Genomic DNA, 14,220 nt, shown 5'->3' with positions numbered 1-14,220 from the left:
CGCCCTTGAGATATGGACGTAAAACTGTCTTGATTCTTTAAGAGCAAAAAAAAAAAAAAAAAAAAAAAAAACGCAGTTAGCAATGCATTTCTTTTACCTAAATACTATGTTGAAGTACAATGCTAGTCTGTTAGTGAATGTAGCTAGCGGCCAACTGATGTAAACAGAACTTTTCTGGTGAAATTTCTTGTGAATAAATGCTTAAATCTCCGAATTCTTCATAGATATGGACGTAGAACAATCTTTATTCTTGGTTAAAGCCAGAAAAACCTGCGCAGTTAGCATTTATTTTACGTAAATATTGCAATATATGATGCCAATGCAGTAATGGCTAATTTCTCCCATTGATTTTTTTTTTCAAGTTTCAAAATGCATGCATGGTGATGGTACGAAATATATACTTACCTTAAATCCTCGAACAAATCACTCTTGAGACAATCCTTCCTGTTTGTATGTGGTACAGCTTTCGTACTTTTTCAACAGAAATCCGGCGTTAGATCACTGCGTGTGCGTTTGTGAATAGCTCCTCTTGATGTGGGTGGCCCCCTACTTGAATGAGAGGCGCAGTGCATGACCAATCTGACCCGTCAATACATTATGAAGTCTATGCCAAAGATTTTAAGAAGTTTGAATAAAGTGTGCTTTTTATATGACTGTTGAATTAAATTCAAAATAAATTGTTTACCGTGCCCCCACCTCTGCCGTTTCCTTAATTTTTTGCCTGTGTTTTTATCATTACCAAGGGCCTTGCCCTGCCCTCACGGTTACATTTGTATTTTTCCCCAAATGTCACTCATAAAGAAAACTGTACAAGCAACAACAAAACATCTTGAATAAAAGAACTGTTTCAATTTAAAAGCGGATTTCATCATTTGAACATCACCAAAATCAAGTGTTGTATTCCCGGGTGCAATGACAATCTTTTGGAAGCTAGAGGCGCTGTTGTACAAATCTGGTTCAACTCGATCCATTCTATTAAAAATGACTCTATAGAAGGGCCGGCCCAGGCCATTTGGGGGCCCTAAGTAAAATAATGCAAAGGGGCCCACATTTTTGGCCCAACATTTCGTCACAGTGTACTGTGAAACCCATACATGCAATCCAAGCCATACGTCCATATTTTGTATATTAATCAGATTTTTTGTCACTGCATACTTTAAACTTCTCATCCCAAATGATTGTCTGTACTTACAGTAGATAGCGCCAAACATTTTTCTAAAAGAGGAAAGAAAGAAGTTAAGGAAGAACTTATTTTTTTAAGCTTGTAATCATGTATCAAAATTCACAAAAGTCAAATAAAGCAAACTGTAGTAAACAAAATAGAATGCAAATTAAACAATTGCCAGATTGGGGGCCCCCTAGTGGTCAGGGGCCCTAAGCAGCTGCATTGTCTGCATATAGGCTGAGCCGGCACTGCTCTATAGCAATTAAAAAACAAAACCTGTACTGTACTTTATTCATAGACAAATCAGAGTACAATTCTGTGAATTCAAAGACGTTTTTACATGAGAATGTATATTTGGTGTTTTTGAAGATCTGAAGTAGGAAACATGGATGTAAGTTACAATCACAACCATCCAACGCATTCAAACCCATGTTCTATTGATAAACATCACAATGCCATGTTTAGATAGACTTTAACATTTTGTGTCTATCCAGGGTCAAAACTGGTGGCCCAGGGGCCAATTGTGACCCACGTGACAGTATTTTGCATCCCATTACTTGACAACCAGAACATTTACTTTTAAAATTCAATTTTAAATCACTTACAGGACAAGCTGGGATAGCTGAGGCTAATGACCGTTTTCATCGATGTTTATCAATTGAAGAAGTTAGGGAAAGTAATTAAGCGACAGCCACTTGATGGAAACAATTCCAATTTTGGTTAAAATCACTTACAGGACAAGCTAGCACAGCTTCGGCTAATGAGTTTTAGCGGTGCTTAAGTAAGCCAAAGTAAATTAGCACCCATCACTTGATTGAAATGTTGGCTAATTCCGAAATAATTTTGGAATCACTTACAGAACAGGCTAGCATAGCTCTGGGTAGTGACAGTTTTAGCAATATTTGTCAAGAAGTTAGCCAAAGTATATTACTGAGTCACTTTTTTGAAAACCAAGTCCAATATTTATTTAGCAGTAAATTTACATAACAAGCTAGCATAGCTCAGGCTCATGTCAATTTTCAGTGATATTTATTCAAGAAGTTAGCCAAAGTAAGTTAGTGACAGTCGCTTGATCGAAACAGAATTCCAATATTTTTTTCTACTCAATTTACAGAACAAGCTAGCATAGCTCAGTCTGATGACAGTTTTCAGTGTTTTTTTAAAATCCAACAAGTTAGCCGAAATTAATTAGCTACAGCCACTTTATTGAAACATTATTCCAATTTTAGTTAAAAAACAAAACAAAAAAAACTTACAGGACAAGCTAGCATAGCTCAGGCTAATGATGAGTTTTAGCATTGTTTGTCAAGAAGTGAGCCAAAGTAAATAAGTGAGAGTCACCTCATCGAAACACAATTCTTTAATCATTTACAGAACAAGCTAGCATAGCTCAGGCTATTGACAGTTTTAGCAATGTTTAAATCACTTACGAAAAGCGATAGCTTCGCTCAGGATAATAAGCTTTTACTTTCACTCATGGTTTTAATCCAAGAAGTTAGCCAAAGTAAATTAGCGAAAACTACTTGGTTGAAAGGTTCCATACTTGATTCAGAAATAAATTAGCCTACAAGCTAGCATATCTTAGGCTAATGAGTTTTCAGCAATGTTTGCCAAGAATTTAGCCAAAGTAAATTAGCGAGTCACTCTAGTGAAACATTTCCCTTTTTAATTGCATCCAGAACAAGCAAACATAGCTCTGGCTAATGAGTTTTAGCAATACTTGTCAAGATGTTAGCCAGAGTAAATTACCGAGGCACTTGATTGAAACATTTTTGAATAATCACTTACAGAATTGGCATAGCTCAGGCTAATGACAGTTTTCACTGGTTTTTTTAATACAAAAAGTCAGCCAAATTCCACATTTTTTATGATTACTTACAGAACAAGCTAACTGCTCAAGCTAACAGGTTTTAGCAATGCTTGTTAAGCAGTTAGCCAAAGTAAATTTGCAACAGTCAGAAACATAATTACAATATTTTCTTAATAACTTACAGAACAAGCTAGCAAAGCTCAAGCTAATGACCGTTTTCAGTGGGGTTTGACACGAAAGTTAAAGATTGATAGAATGGCGTACCGCACGCAGGCTATTTTTAGACCGTGACGTCGCATCGTAAAGCGGAAGTAAAGCCGAAGTGGGACATTATAGACCCGCCCTCGCATAGACCCAACGTAAAAAGTGCTACTTTTCGCCGGTAATCTTTCAAAAACGACCATGCCGATCACGCATTGCATTTTTGGAACTTGTAGAAACGACTCTAAACATTACGACCATGAAGGATGTTTTCTTCATACGTTCCCGGAAACCAAAAACTCGGGAGGAAAAAATGTGAAAACCGAATCAACTTGCGTAGACTTTAACACCAGCTCAGCGAATCCATTCACGTTTCATATGCAGTAAACATTATGTTGGGTATGCATGGTCTTTCAGAGGACAAAGAGGTAAGCCATTTTTATATTTTTCCTTTATTTTTTTAGCGTAACGTTGTGCCGTACTGCTTCTGTCTGACAATGAATGACCTGAAAAGAATTATAATGGTATCTGACTGCCACTGTTACCGTTTCTGTTATTTATATATATTAAAAAACAACTTTAGTAAGGGGGGAGTGTAAATAAATTATAGGATTAAGATGTGTTATCAATGAAAAAATTACAAGTGTTCATTGGCTGTCACTGAGTAGCATTTGCGATCGCTACACAAAGCTAACTAAATTACCCCCAAGAACGGTAAGAGACGTAGGACAACCAGAGGATATGTAAGAAAGACAGGGCTGATGGTAAAGGATAGCTTGTTGAAACGGGAGAATGTCATTGTCAGTCTCGTCGATAAAAAAGCTAAAGCTATGTCGGCTCGTTTTTTTTTTTTTTTTTTTTTGTCTTTTTCAGCCTTCGACACTAAAGCCATCTCTTTAACTGAATATTTTTATGTCCTTCCACATCTATGCCAGTCAACTTGGCACCAGGCACATCATTTTCGGAGAGAATTGGTAGGTTTACCGCTGTGAACGTCTCCTTCGTACACGATTTCCATTCATTTCCTATTAGGGACAAACGATGGCTTGTCCTTGGTTAGCAACGGTAGCTAATGTAATGAATATTAATGAGCGGAAGTGACGTGTTGCTTGCGGTACGCCATTGGAGTACTGTTTTTTCCCCCCTGAAACTTGAAACTTTTTTTTTTATGGAACACTTGATGTGGCTCACAATCATCCCAAGTGAGCTCTGGATAAATTGCATTTGAGAGCCCCTGGTGCAAAACGATGAATTAAACGTAGCGATTCTTTCGTACAAAATGAGTGAACAATTAGCCTCAATGTTTTTAAGGTCAACTCATCAACTACAAAAATTCTTCCAGCCCTCCTCCGTCGTCACCCGTCGGCTCCAGCTCGGGCTCGCGGTACTGGTTCTGATTCGTCGTCTTCCTGGTGTGATAGAACTTCCTGGAGGGGGCCGACCACGGCCGCGTGTCGGGAGGTGAGGCGCCCGCGGGCCTCCGCCTCCTAGCGCCATCGTAGCGCGGCGAGGGGTAGCGGGAGGGAGGCTGGTGGTGAAAGCCGGCCATTTGGCGGGCCACCTTGCGGGCGTAGTAGCGACGGGAGGCGGCCCGCCACGCCGCTCGCTTCTGCTGCTGGGCTTCATCGGCCAGATCTGCCGTGGGGACGCGCTTTTTCTTGCTCCTGAGGACCACAAAAACCAAAATTCACCTAAAGGGACATCGACAGAAATACAATATATTCAAGCAATCTGGTGCGCACCAGAAATAATCTGGTAAAAATTTGCATTATATATCATTTAAGGTAGAGAGCTTTTGCTATGCAAGTAAGCCAATTGTTGTAAACATTAGCACTACATACCATTTTAGTAAGCGGACTTTTGCTAGCAAGTTAGCCAATTGCCATAAACATTAGCATTATATGGCATTGAAGCAAACAAACGTTTGCTGTGCAAGTTAGCCATTTGTTGTAAACATTAGCATTATATGGCTTTTAAGCTAGCGGACGTTTGCAATGCAAGTTAGCCAATTGTTGTAAACATTAGCATCATATGGCATTTAACCAAGTGGAAGTTTGCTATGCAAGTTAGCCATTTGTTGTAAACATTAGCATTATATGGCATTTAAGCTAGTGGACTTTTGCTATGCAAGTTGGCTAATTGTTGTAAATATTAGCATTATATGGGATTTAAGCTAGCGGACTTTTGCTATGCAAGTTAGCCATTTGTTGTAAACATTAGCATTATATGGCATTTAAGCGAGCAGACTTTTGCTTTGCAAGTTATCCAATTGTTGTAAACATTAGCATTATATGGCATTTAAGCTAGCAGACTTTTGCTTTGCAAGTTATCCAATTGTTGTAAACATTAGTATTATATAACATTTAACCTAACAGACTTTTATATGCAAGTTAGCAAATTGTTGTAAACATTAACATTATATAGAATTTAAGACAGTGGACCTTTGCTATTCAAGTTAGCCAATTGTTGTACACAATAGCATTATACTGCATAACATTTAAGCTAGCGAACTTGTGCTATGCAAGTTAGCCAATTGTTGTAAACATTAGCATTGTATAACATTTAAGCTGTTGGGCTTTTGCAACATTTGTGTATAGGTCATATGCAGGGTTATACGGTGAGATTGTATATGTGTTAAACAAGAATGTATATATTTAAAAGTAAGGAATGGAACTGATATGTCAGGACTTAAGAACAAGGGGTGGGAGTAAATAAGTTTTTACTTCTTCTCACTCCTTTTCGAATACTCCTATTTTGTTTTTTTCTTTTTTTTCATTATTGTCACCGATTATCGGTACCTATGTATTAAGTATTCAAAATAAACGTGTTCAAATATAAAAAAAAAAACATTAGCAATATATACCATTTAAGCTAGAAGACTTTTGCTATGCATGTTAGCCATTTGTTGTAAACATTAGCATTATATGGCATTTAAACTAGATGTTTGCTATGCAAGTTATCCAATTGTTGTAAACATTAGCATTATATAGCATTTAAACTAGTGGATTTTTGCTCTGCAAGTTAGCCAATTGCTGTAAACATTAGCATTATATAACATTAAAACTAGCAGACAATTTCTATGCAAGTTAGCCAAATGCACCAGAAACTATCTGGTAAACATTAGCATTATATAGCATTTAAGCTAGCGGACAATTGGCTAACTTGCATAGAAATTGTCTGCTAGTTTAGCATTATATAGCATTTAAGCTAGCGGACAAGTGGCTAACTTGCATATAAATTGTCTGCTAGTTTAAATGTTATATAATGCTAATGTTTACCAGATAGTTTCTGATGCACCCTAGATTGCTTAAATTTATTTTATTTGTGCCGAATGGACGTCTAGCGCTGTCAATGGCAGCCATAGAATTAATAGAGACAGTTTTATGGTGGAAGATTAGTAGCAAATTGTTAGCTCCCTTTTTTTTTTTTTTTACATTGACACCGTTTAAAAACGATATATCGATTCCTGGCAGTAGCATAGCAACACCCTTTTTTTGATACAAAGTATCACGATATATCACTATTTTGATATTTTGTCACATCCCTAGGTTGTCATGAATAGATTTTTTTTCTTTTTTTTCCGCATCGTTTGCGAATGCTCTAAACCAGCTAGTTTTCATATTTGAAGTGTCACCTTTTAACCTTAAATTTGCATTTTGGAGATTGCCAATGTTTTATAGCAGGCTAAAGCTTTTAGCCTCAATGTAGCAATGCTCACATTTTACAATGTTAACATAGATGTCTTTCCTTATTTTATATGTCTAAATTTTAATTCAACGGTTCGTCGATGACCAATAAACATGTGTGAAAGGTACTGGAGTCTCATATGCAATCAACATGCACGTTTGCCGAATGAACGCAGCACACGCAAACACACCGACACACAAACGTCTGCACGCAAGAACGCTATTAATCGCTGCTGGGAACATTACAGACCTCATTTTTATTTACCGTGCAATAAATTGACTTATTGCATGTCGCGACAGGTTCAACGCTACTAGTGATGACTAGTCATTGCGGGTGGTCACCTGAGTCGCTCGGCTTCGGTGTTGTTGGGCAGCTTGTCCGCTTCTTCGCAGGTCATCACTTCTCTCAACTCCAGTTCTTGGAAAACGGAGAAAATCGCCAGTCAGAAAAATATGTGCACAAACACAAATCTGTCTAAACGTCCATTTTTGAGCATCTGCGCTTGTTCAATTTGAGTTTTTTTTTCAGCATTTAATTGAATAGGAAAGAGTCTTCAAAGTTTTCGTGCTACAACGATTAACTTGAGTAATTAGATTAGAAAAAAGCTGAGAACCAGATTTTGCTGCTTCAAGGATTCGTTTAATTAGAGTGGCAGTGATATGGTTTGTTTTGAAAGTGTTTGCATTTAGTTTTATTCATTTGGGTGGATACACTGCCCTCTAGTGGTAATAGTGAATATGACAATTCACCTGACATGGGTGAATCCAGCTGCTCCCTGTTCAGACCAACATAAGGTTGTAAGTGTTTGTTTGAGCTAACATGATTGCTTATGAATTCATCATTTAGTCTAGAGCTATATTTAGCAAGTTTTTGTGGGAATATGTGTATGAATGATTTTGTATGAGTATTGTTTAAAAAAAAAAAAATAAAAAAAAAAAAGCATTTTAAGCTTGCAGACTTCAGCTATACAAGTAAACCAACTGTTTGTTTATTGCACTTTGATCCTCATTTACAGGTAGTCCCCGGGTTACGACGTATTCGACTTTTGCGATTTCAACTTTACGACGGGTGTCTGTAGCTGTAGACTTAATTACAAGTGCATACACAAACATTTATTAGCTGAAACAACATAAACCTTTTACCCATGTCAGACGTCTGAGTGCTCCCAACCTGTATGGAAGCATTATTGAACGACAGTCCAGCAGGACCCAACGCTGCCACCAGAGGGCACTGTATCCTCCACCATTAAACAAAATATAATACTTTTGGACTTTTTGGATAGTTATTTTGATTTCTTAAATGGTTAACCTACGCGGAAATTCGGGTTACGTCCCCTACCTAGGAACAGAATTCGTAGGTAACCCGGGGACTAACTGTATTTTTTTTTTTTTTAAATAGTTTTTTTTGTCAACTTCAATGTTCATTCTGTGATCATTTTTATTTACTCATAATACTTTTAATTATGTAACCTTATGGTGTTATTATCCCGTAATTTCACACCCATGTCGTTATCATTTAAATGTGTAAGAGCCTAAATCATGTTTAGTTAATTATTCATGGTGATTTATTTGATTTCATGGGGACTAGCTTGTGACGTCATGTTTGACGTCGTACCATATACAGTATATGTGGAAGTGGCTGTGTGTGAGACATTATGCGTCAAGGCATAAGCCAGAGAGAGCCATACAGTTTTTGACTTCTCTCTATCTCTCTTTCTACTCTCTGTTTGCTATTTATTTACTTTTTTGTTATATTAAAGGAACGAACAGTGGAGTCTTTTTTTGGCTGCTGTCCAGCGTGCATGAGGAGGACGAGCGGGGAGAGCGTCAAGTCTGGGGGCTTTTACGTTGTGGAACCTACAAAATGGCTTAGAAAAACATGAATTCTTGTAAGCTTTACATTTTGGCATGTGTTCTTCGAAAAGTACATTATTTTACAAAGTACCATTGTGATGAAATTATTGATCAATGCATAATTTAAAAATCCTCATATTTTACTTTCAGAAAAATATTAAGATGACACATTAAAATCATTTTTAAATATTTAAAACTCATTCAAGAGTTTTAATTCAAGTCTTGTCCAAAAAAGGATTGGACAACTATCGCCATCAATGGCAGCCAACGATTGATTTTCATCGAAATCGCCGGCAGCCCCCCAGATTTGGATGATTTTTCGCTGTGAATGAGTTACCGGCGTCCCAACACGGTCCGCTAGGTTGGTTCTGCCTTTCCCGTGAGCTCCCCTCACTGGGCTCCCATTTGACGAGGACGGCGTCCACGTTGCACGGCTCATCTTTGACGGCGACGCCTGTCCCCGATGCGGCGGACGCGTCCGCTTGGCTGCATGGCAGCGAGGGTAGAGTCGGCACGGGGGCGTGAGATGGCGGGCCGTCAAACAGGCTCACTATGGGTCAAGGATAGATGTATGCATTACAATTTTGACAAGATGAATTCATTGGCGGCTAACGGCCGTATGATATAATATAAACCAGTGTTGTTAATCTTACTGAAAAAAAGTAATTAATTATAGTTACAAATTACTTCTCCCAAAAAGTAATTGCGTTAGTAACTCAATTACCTGAATGTAAGAGTAATTAGTTACTTGGCAAAGTAATTGGTGATAATTACTTTTTTTTTTTCCTCAAAAAAAAAAAAAAAAAAACATTGGCCACACTATGTGAAGTTTTTTGTGGAGGTTTTTGGTACAATTGGCCCGAGCCCAATTCTTTACCCTAATTTACTCTTTACCCTGAATCAACTGTTAAAAGTTGTTAAAATTGCTCCCATTATTGCATTAGTTCCCTTCTCTCTACTTTCGACATATGAAAGTTTTAAAACTGTCTCATCATTTAAAGATAGATTCAAGTCAAGATTTTGCCGATTTAGAAGTATTTTAGATAAAAAGTTACTTAGGTTCGCGAGGAAGGTTCTCTACAACAGAGCCGTCCTAAAAAGCCTACTGCTTTAAGATGGCGGCTGTCTACTAACGCATTTAGTGCCATGTCTGTCATTTTGCATCTAGTTATATCTATATACAGTACATGTGATATCTACCATGTCTAACATATCTACCATAACATGCGGGCGTAGTTTGTCGGCTATCTGCTACAACATGTATTATTGGAGCTACCTAGCATCGCGTTTGCTCGGCGTCACAACTTTCTTGCCTCCTCCCCGCTCCTGCTCTGCTCTGTCGTCTCGGTGAGTCCGTCTCCCTCAGACTTTTCGACCAATATAGTAACGCATGCCTTTCCGCCCTCAGTAACGGTAACGGCGTTGCCAAGATGAGAAAAGTAATTAATTAGATTACCCACTACTGAAAAAAATAACGCTGTTAGTAACGCCGTTATATTGTAACGCCGTTATTAACAACAGTGTATAAAACGTCTATCGTCGCCATCGCCTTTAAGAAGCCAATACTTGCTATGCATTTTGGCCAGCAGATGTCACATGAGTGACGCGACTAAACACAGCTAGGATGTATTGTCAAGTCATTCACAATAAGCAAATGTCAGGCAATTGGGCAAAAGTATTGGCACCCCTGCAATTCTGTCAGATAATGCTCAATTTCTCCAAGAAAATGATTGCAATAACAAATGCTTTGGTAGTAATATGTTCATTTACTTTTCTTGCAATGAAAAACCACAATAGAGAATGAACAAAAAAAAAAAAATAATCGGTATATTTTACACAAAACTCCAAAAATGGGCCGGACAAAAGTATTGGCACCCTTTGAAAAATCATGTTATTACTTTCCAATTTGTGTATGTTTTTTTTTTTTAAAAACTTATTACTGCCCTTACATCTCTTAGTGTTTTAAAATTTCCTCAAATAGGCCTGTCGCGATAACAGATTTTAGTGTGCGATAATTATTCTCATAAATTATTGCGATATGCGATATTATTGCGCCCCCCCAATTTTTTTTAAAACCAATTTACAATAACACAGTGAGAATACAGTATATATTAATAGATCAAGTGCACCCATTTAAACGCGATAAATATTTACTCTTAAATTCAAAAATACTTTTTAAGAAATCACAACTAAAAACAATAGACCTTGCCGCTTAAGTAAAAAACAACAATATTGATACCGCACAGAAACACAGAATAAATAAAATGTGTTTAAAAAAAACAACAAAACTTGCACTTAATAAATTAAGCTTTTAGGCAAATGAAAACTTTTCCCGTCATAGCTTCTGCAATGTTGTTCTATAGGGATGCAACGATACAGTTAAGTCATGGTTCGGTATGATTTTTGATACGGGGGGACACGATTTTTGATCCGATTCAATACATTTAATGCTCTGTAAAAAAAAAAAAAAAAAAAAAAAAACATTTTTTTTCCCGTTTTTTGCTTTTTTTTTTGTGTGCTAACGAGCAAAAATTAAATTGCCCTTATATAAACATGCATTTTAGTGCATAATATTTATATGCTTACTTCTTACTGATCTGAAAAAAAAATTGTATAAAAGTGCTGAGAACAATCTTTACTGTTTGTAAAGTGAGGCGGGGCACACTGTTGATTGCTAGAGCTGTCTTAGCAGCTAGGTTTACTACATGAGCAAGACATCCTATTTGTGGTCCGAATCCATCTGTGTCACGTACTGAATTAACAATATTTGCAGCATTATCTATAGTCATTGGTATAGATTGATTTGGCCTTCTTAACTACAGTCATGACAGTTTAGAATTCATCGATGTAGTATATGGACTATGTGTCCCATAATCACTCTGGGCTCACATAGCCAATGGCATGGGACGTAGCACATCTAGTTTGCCATTTCATGATATCTAGTGTGTGCGCGCATTAAAAAAGTTAGCAAGCGCCGCTGAAGTCACGTCTGCTCATTACTACACAACACCAACATATGATCATATGACAATCGACTTTCATAAACAGGACGAGTTTGAAGCAGCTGTTCGTTGTCAAAGCGAGGTTGTTCGTAGCAGCCAAGTCGGTAACAATGTTTTGGCGGACTTCGTTGTAAATATCCGGCGTTGTGCCGAAAAATAGCCGCCCCGCGTGAAATGTCACTCCTGACGGGAGCACCCACACGTCAACAACACCAGCGCGCCATAGATGGTCCACAGTCACTCCGGAGCACTGACGCGGCCGGTATACGTTGAACAATAGGATATAATGGGAACGATTGGCTCCGGCGCTAGTTTTTGCCTGACCTGGAACGAAGATGCATTTTGCGCAGTTGGTAACGAGGAATCCTAACTTTTAACAGCACGTCTGCCGCACGCGCGCAAGCATGTGCACGCGAGGCGATAAATCGCAGCGGGAAAATTACCGCCTTCATTTTTATTTATCGCGCGATAAATAGAATTATTGCATATTGCGACAGGCTTAGCCTCAAACGTTCTATACTTTAATTTTCTCACTTTTACTATGTTTGAAGGTTTTAAATGATTGTACGGCGACCTTGAATGCCAGAAAGGCGCCTTCACATAAAATGTATTATCAATATTATTATTAACAGCACCTGTTACTTAGCTGTAGCACATAACAGGTGGTGGCAATAACTAAATCACACATGCAGCCAGTTAAAATGGATTAAAGTGACTCAACCCCTGTCCTGTGTCCTGGTGTGTACCACAATGAGCATGGAGAAAAGAAAGAAGATCAAAGAACTGTGAGGACTTGAGAAGTAAAATTGTATGGAAGCATGGGGATCTCAAGGCTACAAGTCCATCTCCAAAGACCTGAATGTTCTTGTGTCTACCGTGCACAGTGTCATCAATAAGTGTAAAGCCCACGGCACTGTGGCTAACCTCCCTAGATGTGAACGGAAGAGAGATTTCAATGAAAAATTGTGCAGATTTCTCCATGTTCAATGTGGTACACACAAAGACAGGACAGAGGTTGAGTCAACTTAAATCCCTTTTAACTGGCCGCAAGTGTGGTTTAGTTATTGCCACTACCTGTTATGTGCCACAGCTAAGTAACAGGTGCTGTTAATTACATAAATTAGTGAAGCATCACGTGATTTTTCAAAGGGTGCTAATGCTTTTGTCCGGCCCATATTCGGCATTTTGTGTATAATGATAAAGATTTGTTCCCCCATTCTCTTTTGTGCAGGGGTGACAAAACTTTTGACCAGCAGTGTATAACAGAAACTGTCGCATTTTCATCGCCAGTCAAAAACCTGGAATCTATTCATTGTTAGTCATTAGAGACATGTTTTCAGCTCTTTATTCGTCGACAAAATATTTCCGTTATCGTCAACGTTGACGAAAACAACGCCGCTATTTATACTGTTATTTTTTTTAGTGATGTGATCAAAAATGAAAACAGCTAAAATTGCATTTTCGGTTAAAATGCAGAAAGTTCAAAACCAAAAAGTGTCAAAAAAGTTAGAAATTTTATGATTTTTTTTTTTTGGTATATCCCATGTATTTTTTTCTTTTGGGAAGATCCTTGTACATCTAGAATATTTTGCTGCTTAGTAGCAATTTAATTTTAAAAATACAAACACGATCTTTTTCACCTCCTCTGAAAATTTGCAATCGAGTCAGATTTCAAATCATGTCATCGGATCGGGGACATCCCTAATATCGTAGCAGATCAATATTGTGATATAAAACGACCCGTATCGTCAGATTTTTCTCGTATCGCTCAGCAGTATTTGCTCCCATTGACGGGGCTCGACGTCCCAAACGATTTTGACTGGTAAAAGCGAATTATTCCCAATCAAAACAAATTAAATTTCGTCACTATTAAATGAACCAATAAAATAAATTTACGTACAGGAGTAACCAAGTTCACATTGCGGTGGCTGCTGCTGCTCGGCGTCCCTCTCAGCGTTTCCGGAACCGGGCGAGCGCTCCGGTGTGCCCCGGTTGAGCTGCCCGCACGAAGCGCATCCCCGCCGGCGTAGGGCGCTCATCTCCCGCTGTAGCCTGTGGATCTCTTTGTCCCTGTCGGCCACCATCTGCTGGTACTCGCGACAGCGGCCGCTGTTGACGCCGCACAGGACGTTGAGCACCGAGTCGATGGCCAGCCGAATGGCGTTCTCCACCATCAGAGCCTCGTCCGGTCTAAGGCCGGTGTTTTCGGTCAAATTAATCCTCATCTCGCTCTTGCCGGAGGCGTGTGATGCTAGTGGCTAACGGCTAACAAGGGCCAGGGGACGCACGTTGGCGCTAAAAGTTACATTTAACTAGGAGAAACGACGCTTGTCGTCGACGGGAAAGCATCAGAACGTGAAAAATTAAACAAACAACTGTGTCAAATGTAATAAAAACTGACGTTCCGGTCAACTTTTACTGGCTATTTGCCTCCGTGTTATGGTATATGTGAAATTTAATCGGCTATCGTCGGCAAGATGCTAGACACTTTAGCGCCGCCTG

At 38.6% G+C, this 14,220-nt stretch overlaps 1 protein-coding gene across 1 annotated transcript; it reads right to left on the bottom strand.

Annotated features, from left to right (window-relative positions):
- Positions 1-3,396: 3,396 nt before the first annotated feature.
- On the bottom strand, positions 3,397-14,220 carry LOC130914240 (uncharacterized). The gene is made up of 4 exons (XM_057833247.1): positions 13,619-14,220; positions 9,054-9,266; positions 7,205-7,280; positions 3,397-4,840 (listed from the first exon to the last, which is right to left on the bottom strand). The coding sequence occupies exons 1-4, from the start codon at positions 13,941-13,943 to the stop codon at positions 4,501-4,503; spliced, it is 954 nt and encodes a 317-aa protein (XP_057689230.1). The 5' UTR covers positions 13,944-14,220; the 3' UTR covers positions 3,397-4,500.

This window comes from Corythoichthys intestinalis, chromosome 4 (assembly GCF_030265065.1).
Source record: "Corythoichthys intestinalis isolate RoL2023-P3 chromosome 4, ASM3026506v1, whole genome shotgun sequence".
Lineage (NCBI taxonomy): Eukaryota > Metazoa > Chordata > Actinopteri > Syngnathiformes > Syngnathidae > Corythoichthys > Corythoichthys intestinalis.
This window is presented reverse-complemented; position numbering and strand designations above follow the sequence as displayed.

Excerpts from the sequence above, each read along its gene's own strand:
- LOC130914240 (XM_057833247.1), bottom strand. The coding sequence starts at position 13,943 with ATGAGGATTAATTTGACCGAAAACACCGGCCTTAGACCGGACGAGGCT. Across the intron at positions 7,281-9,053 it reads CGGACCGTGTTGGGACGCCG|AACTGGAGTTGAGAGAAGTG; the intron begins GTAACTCATTCA and ends CCGTTTTCCAAG. Across the intron at positions 4,841-7,204 it reads ACCGAAGCCGAGCGACTCAG|GAGCAAGAAAAAGCGCGTCC; the intron begins GTGACCACCCGC and ends TGTGGTCCTCAG.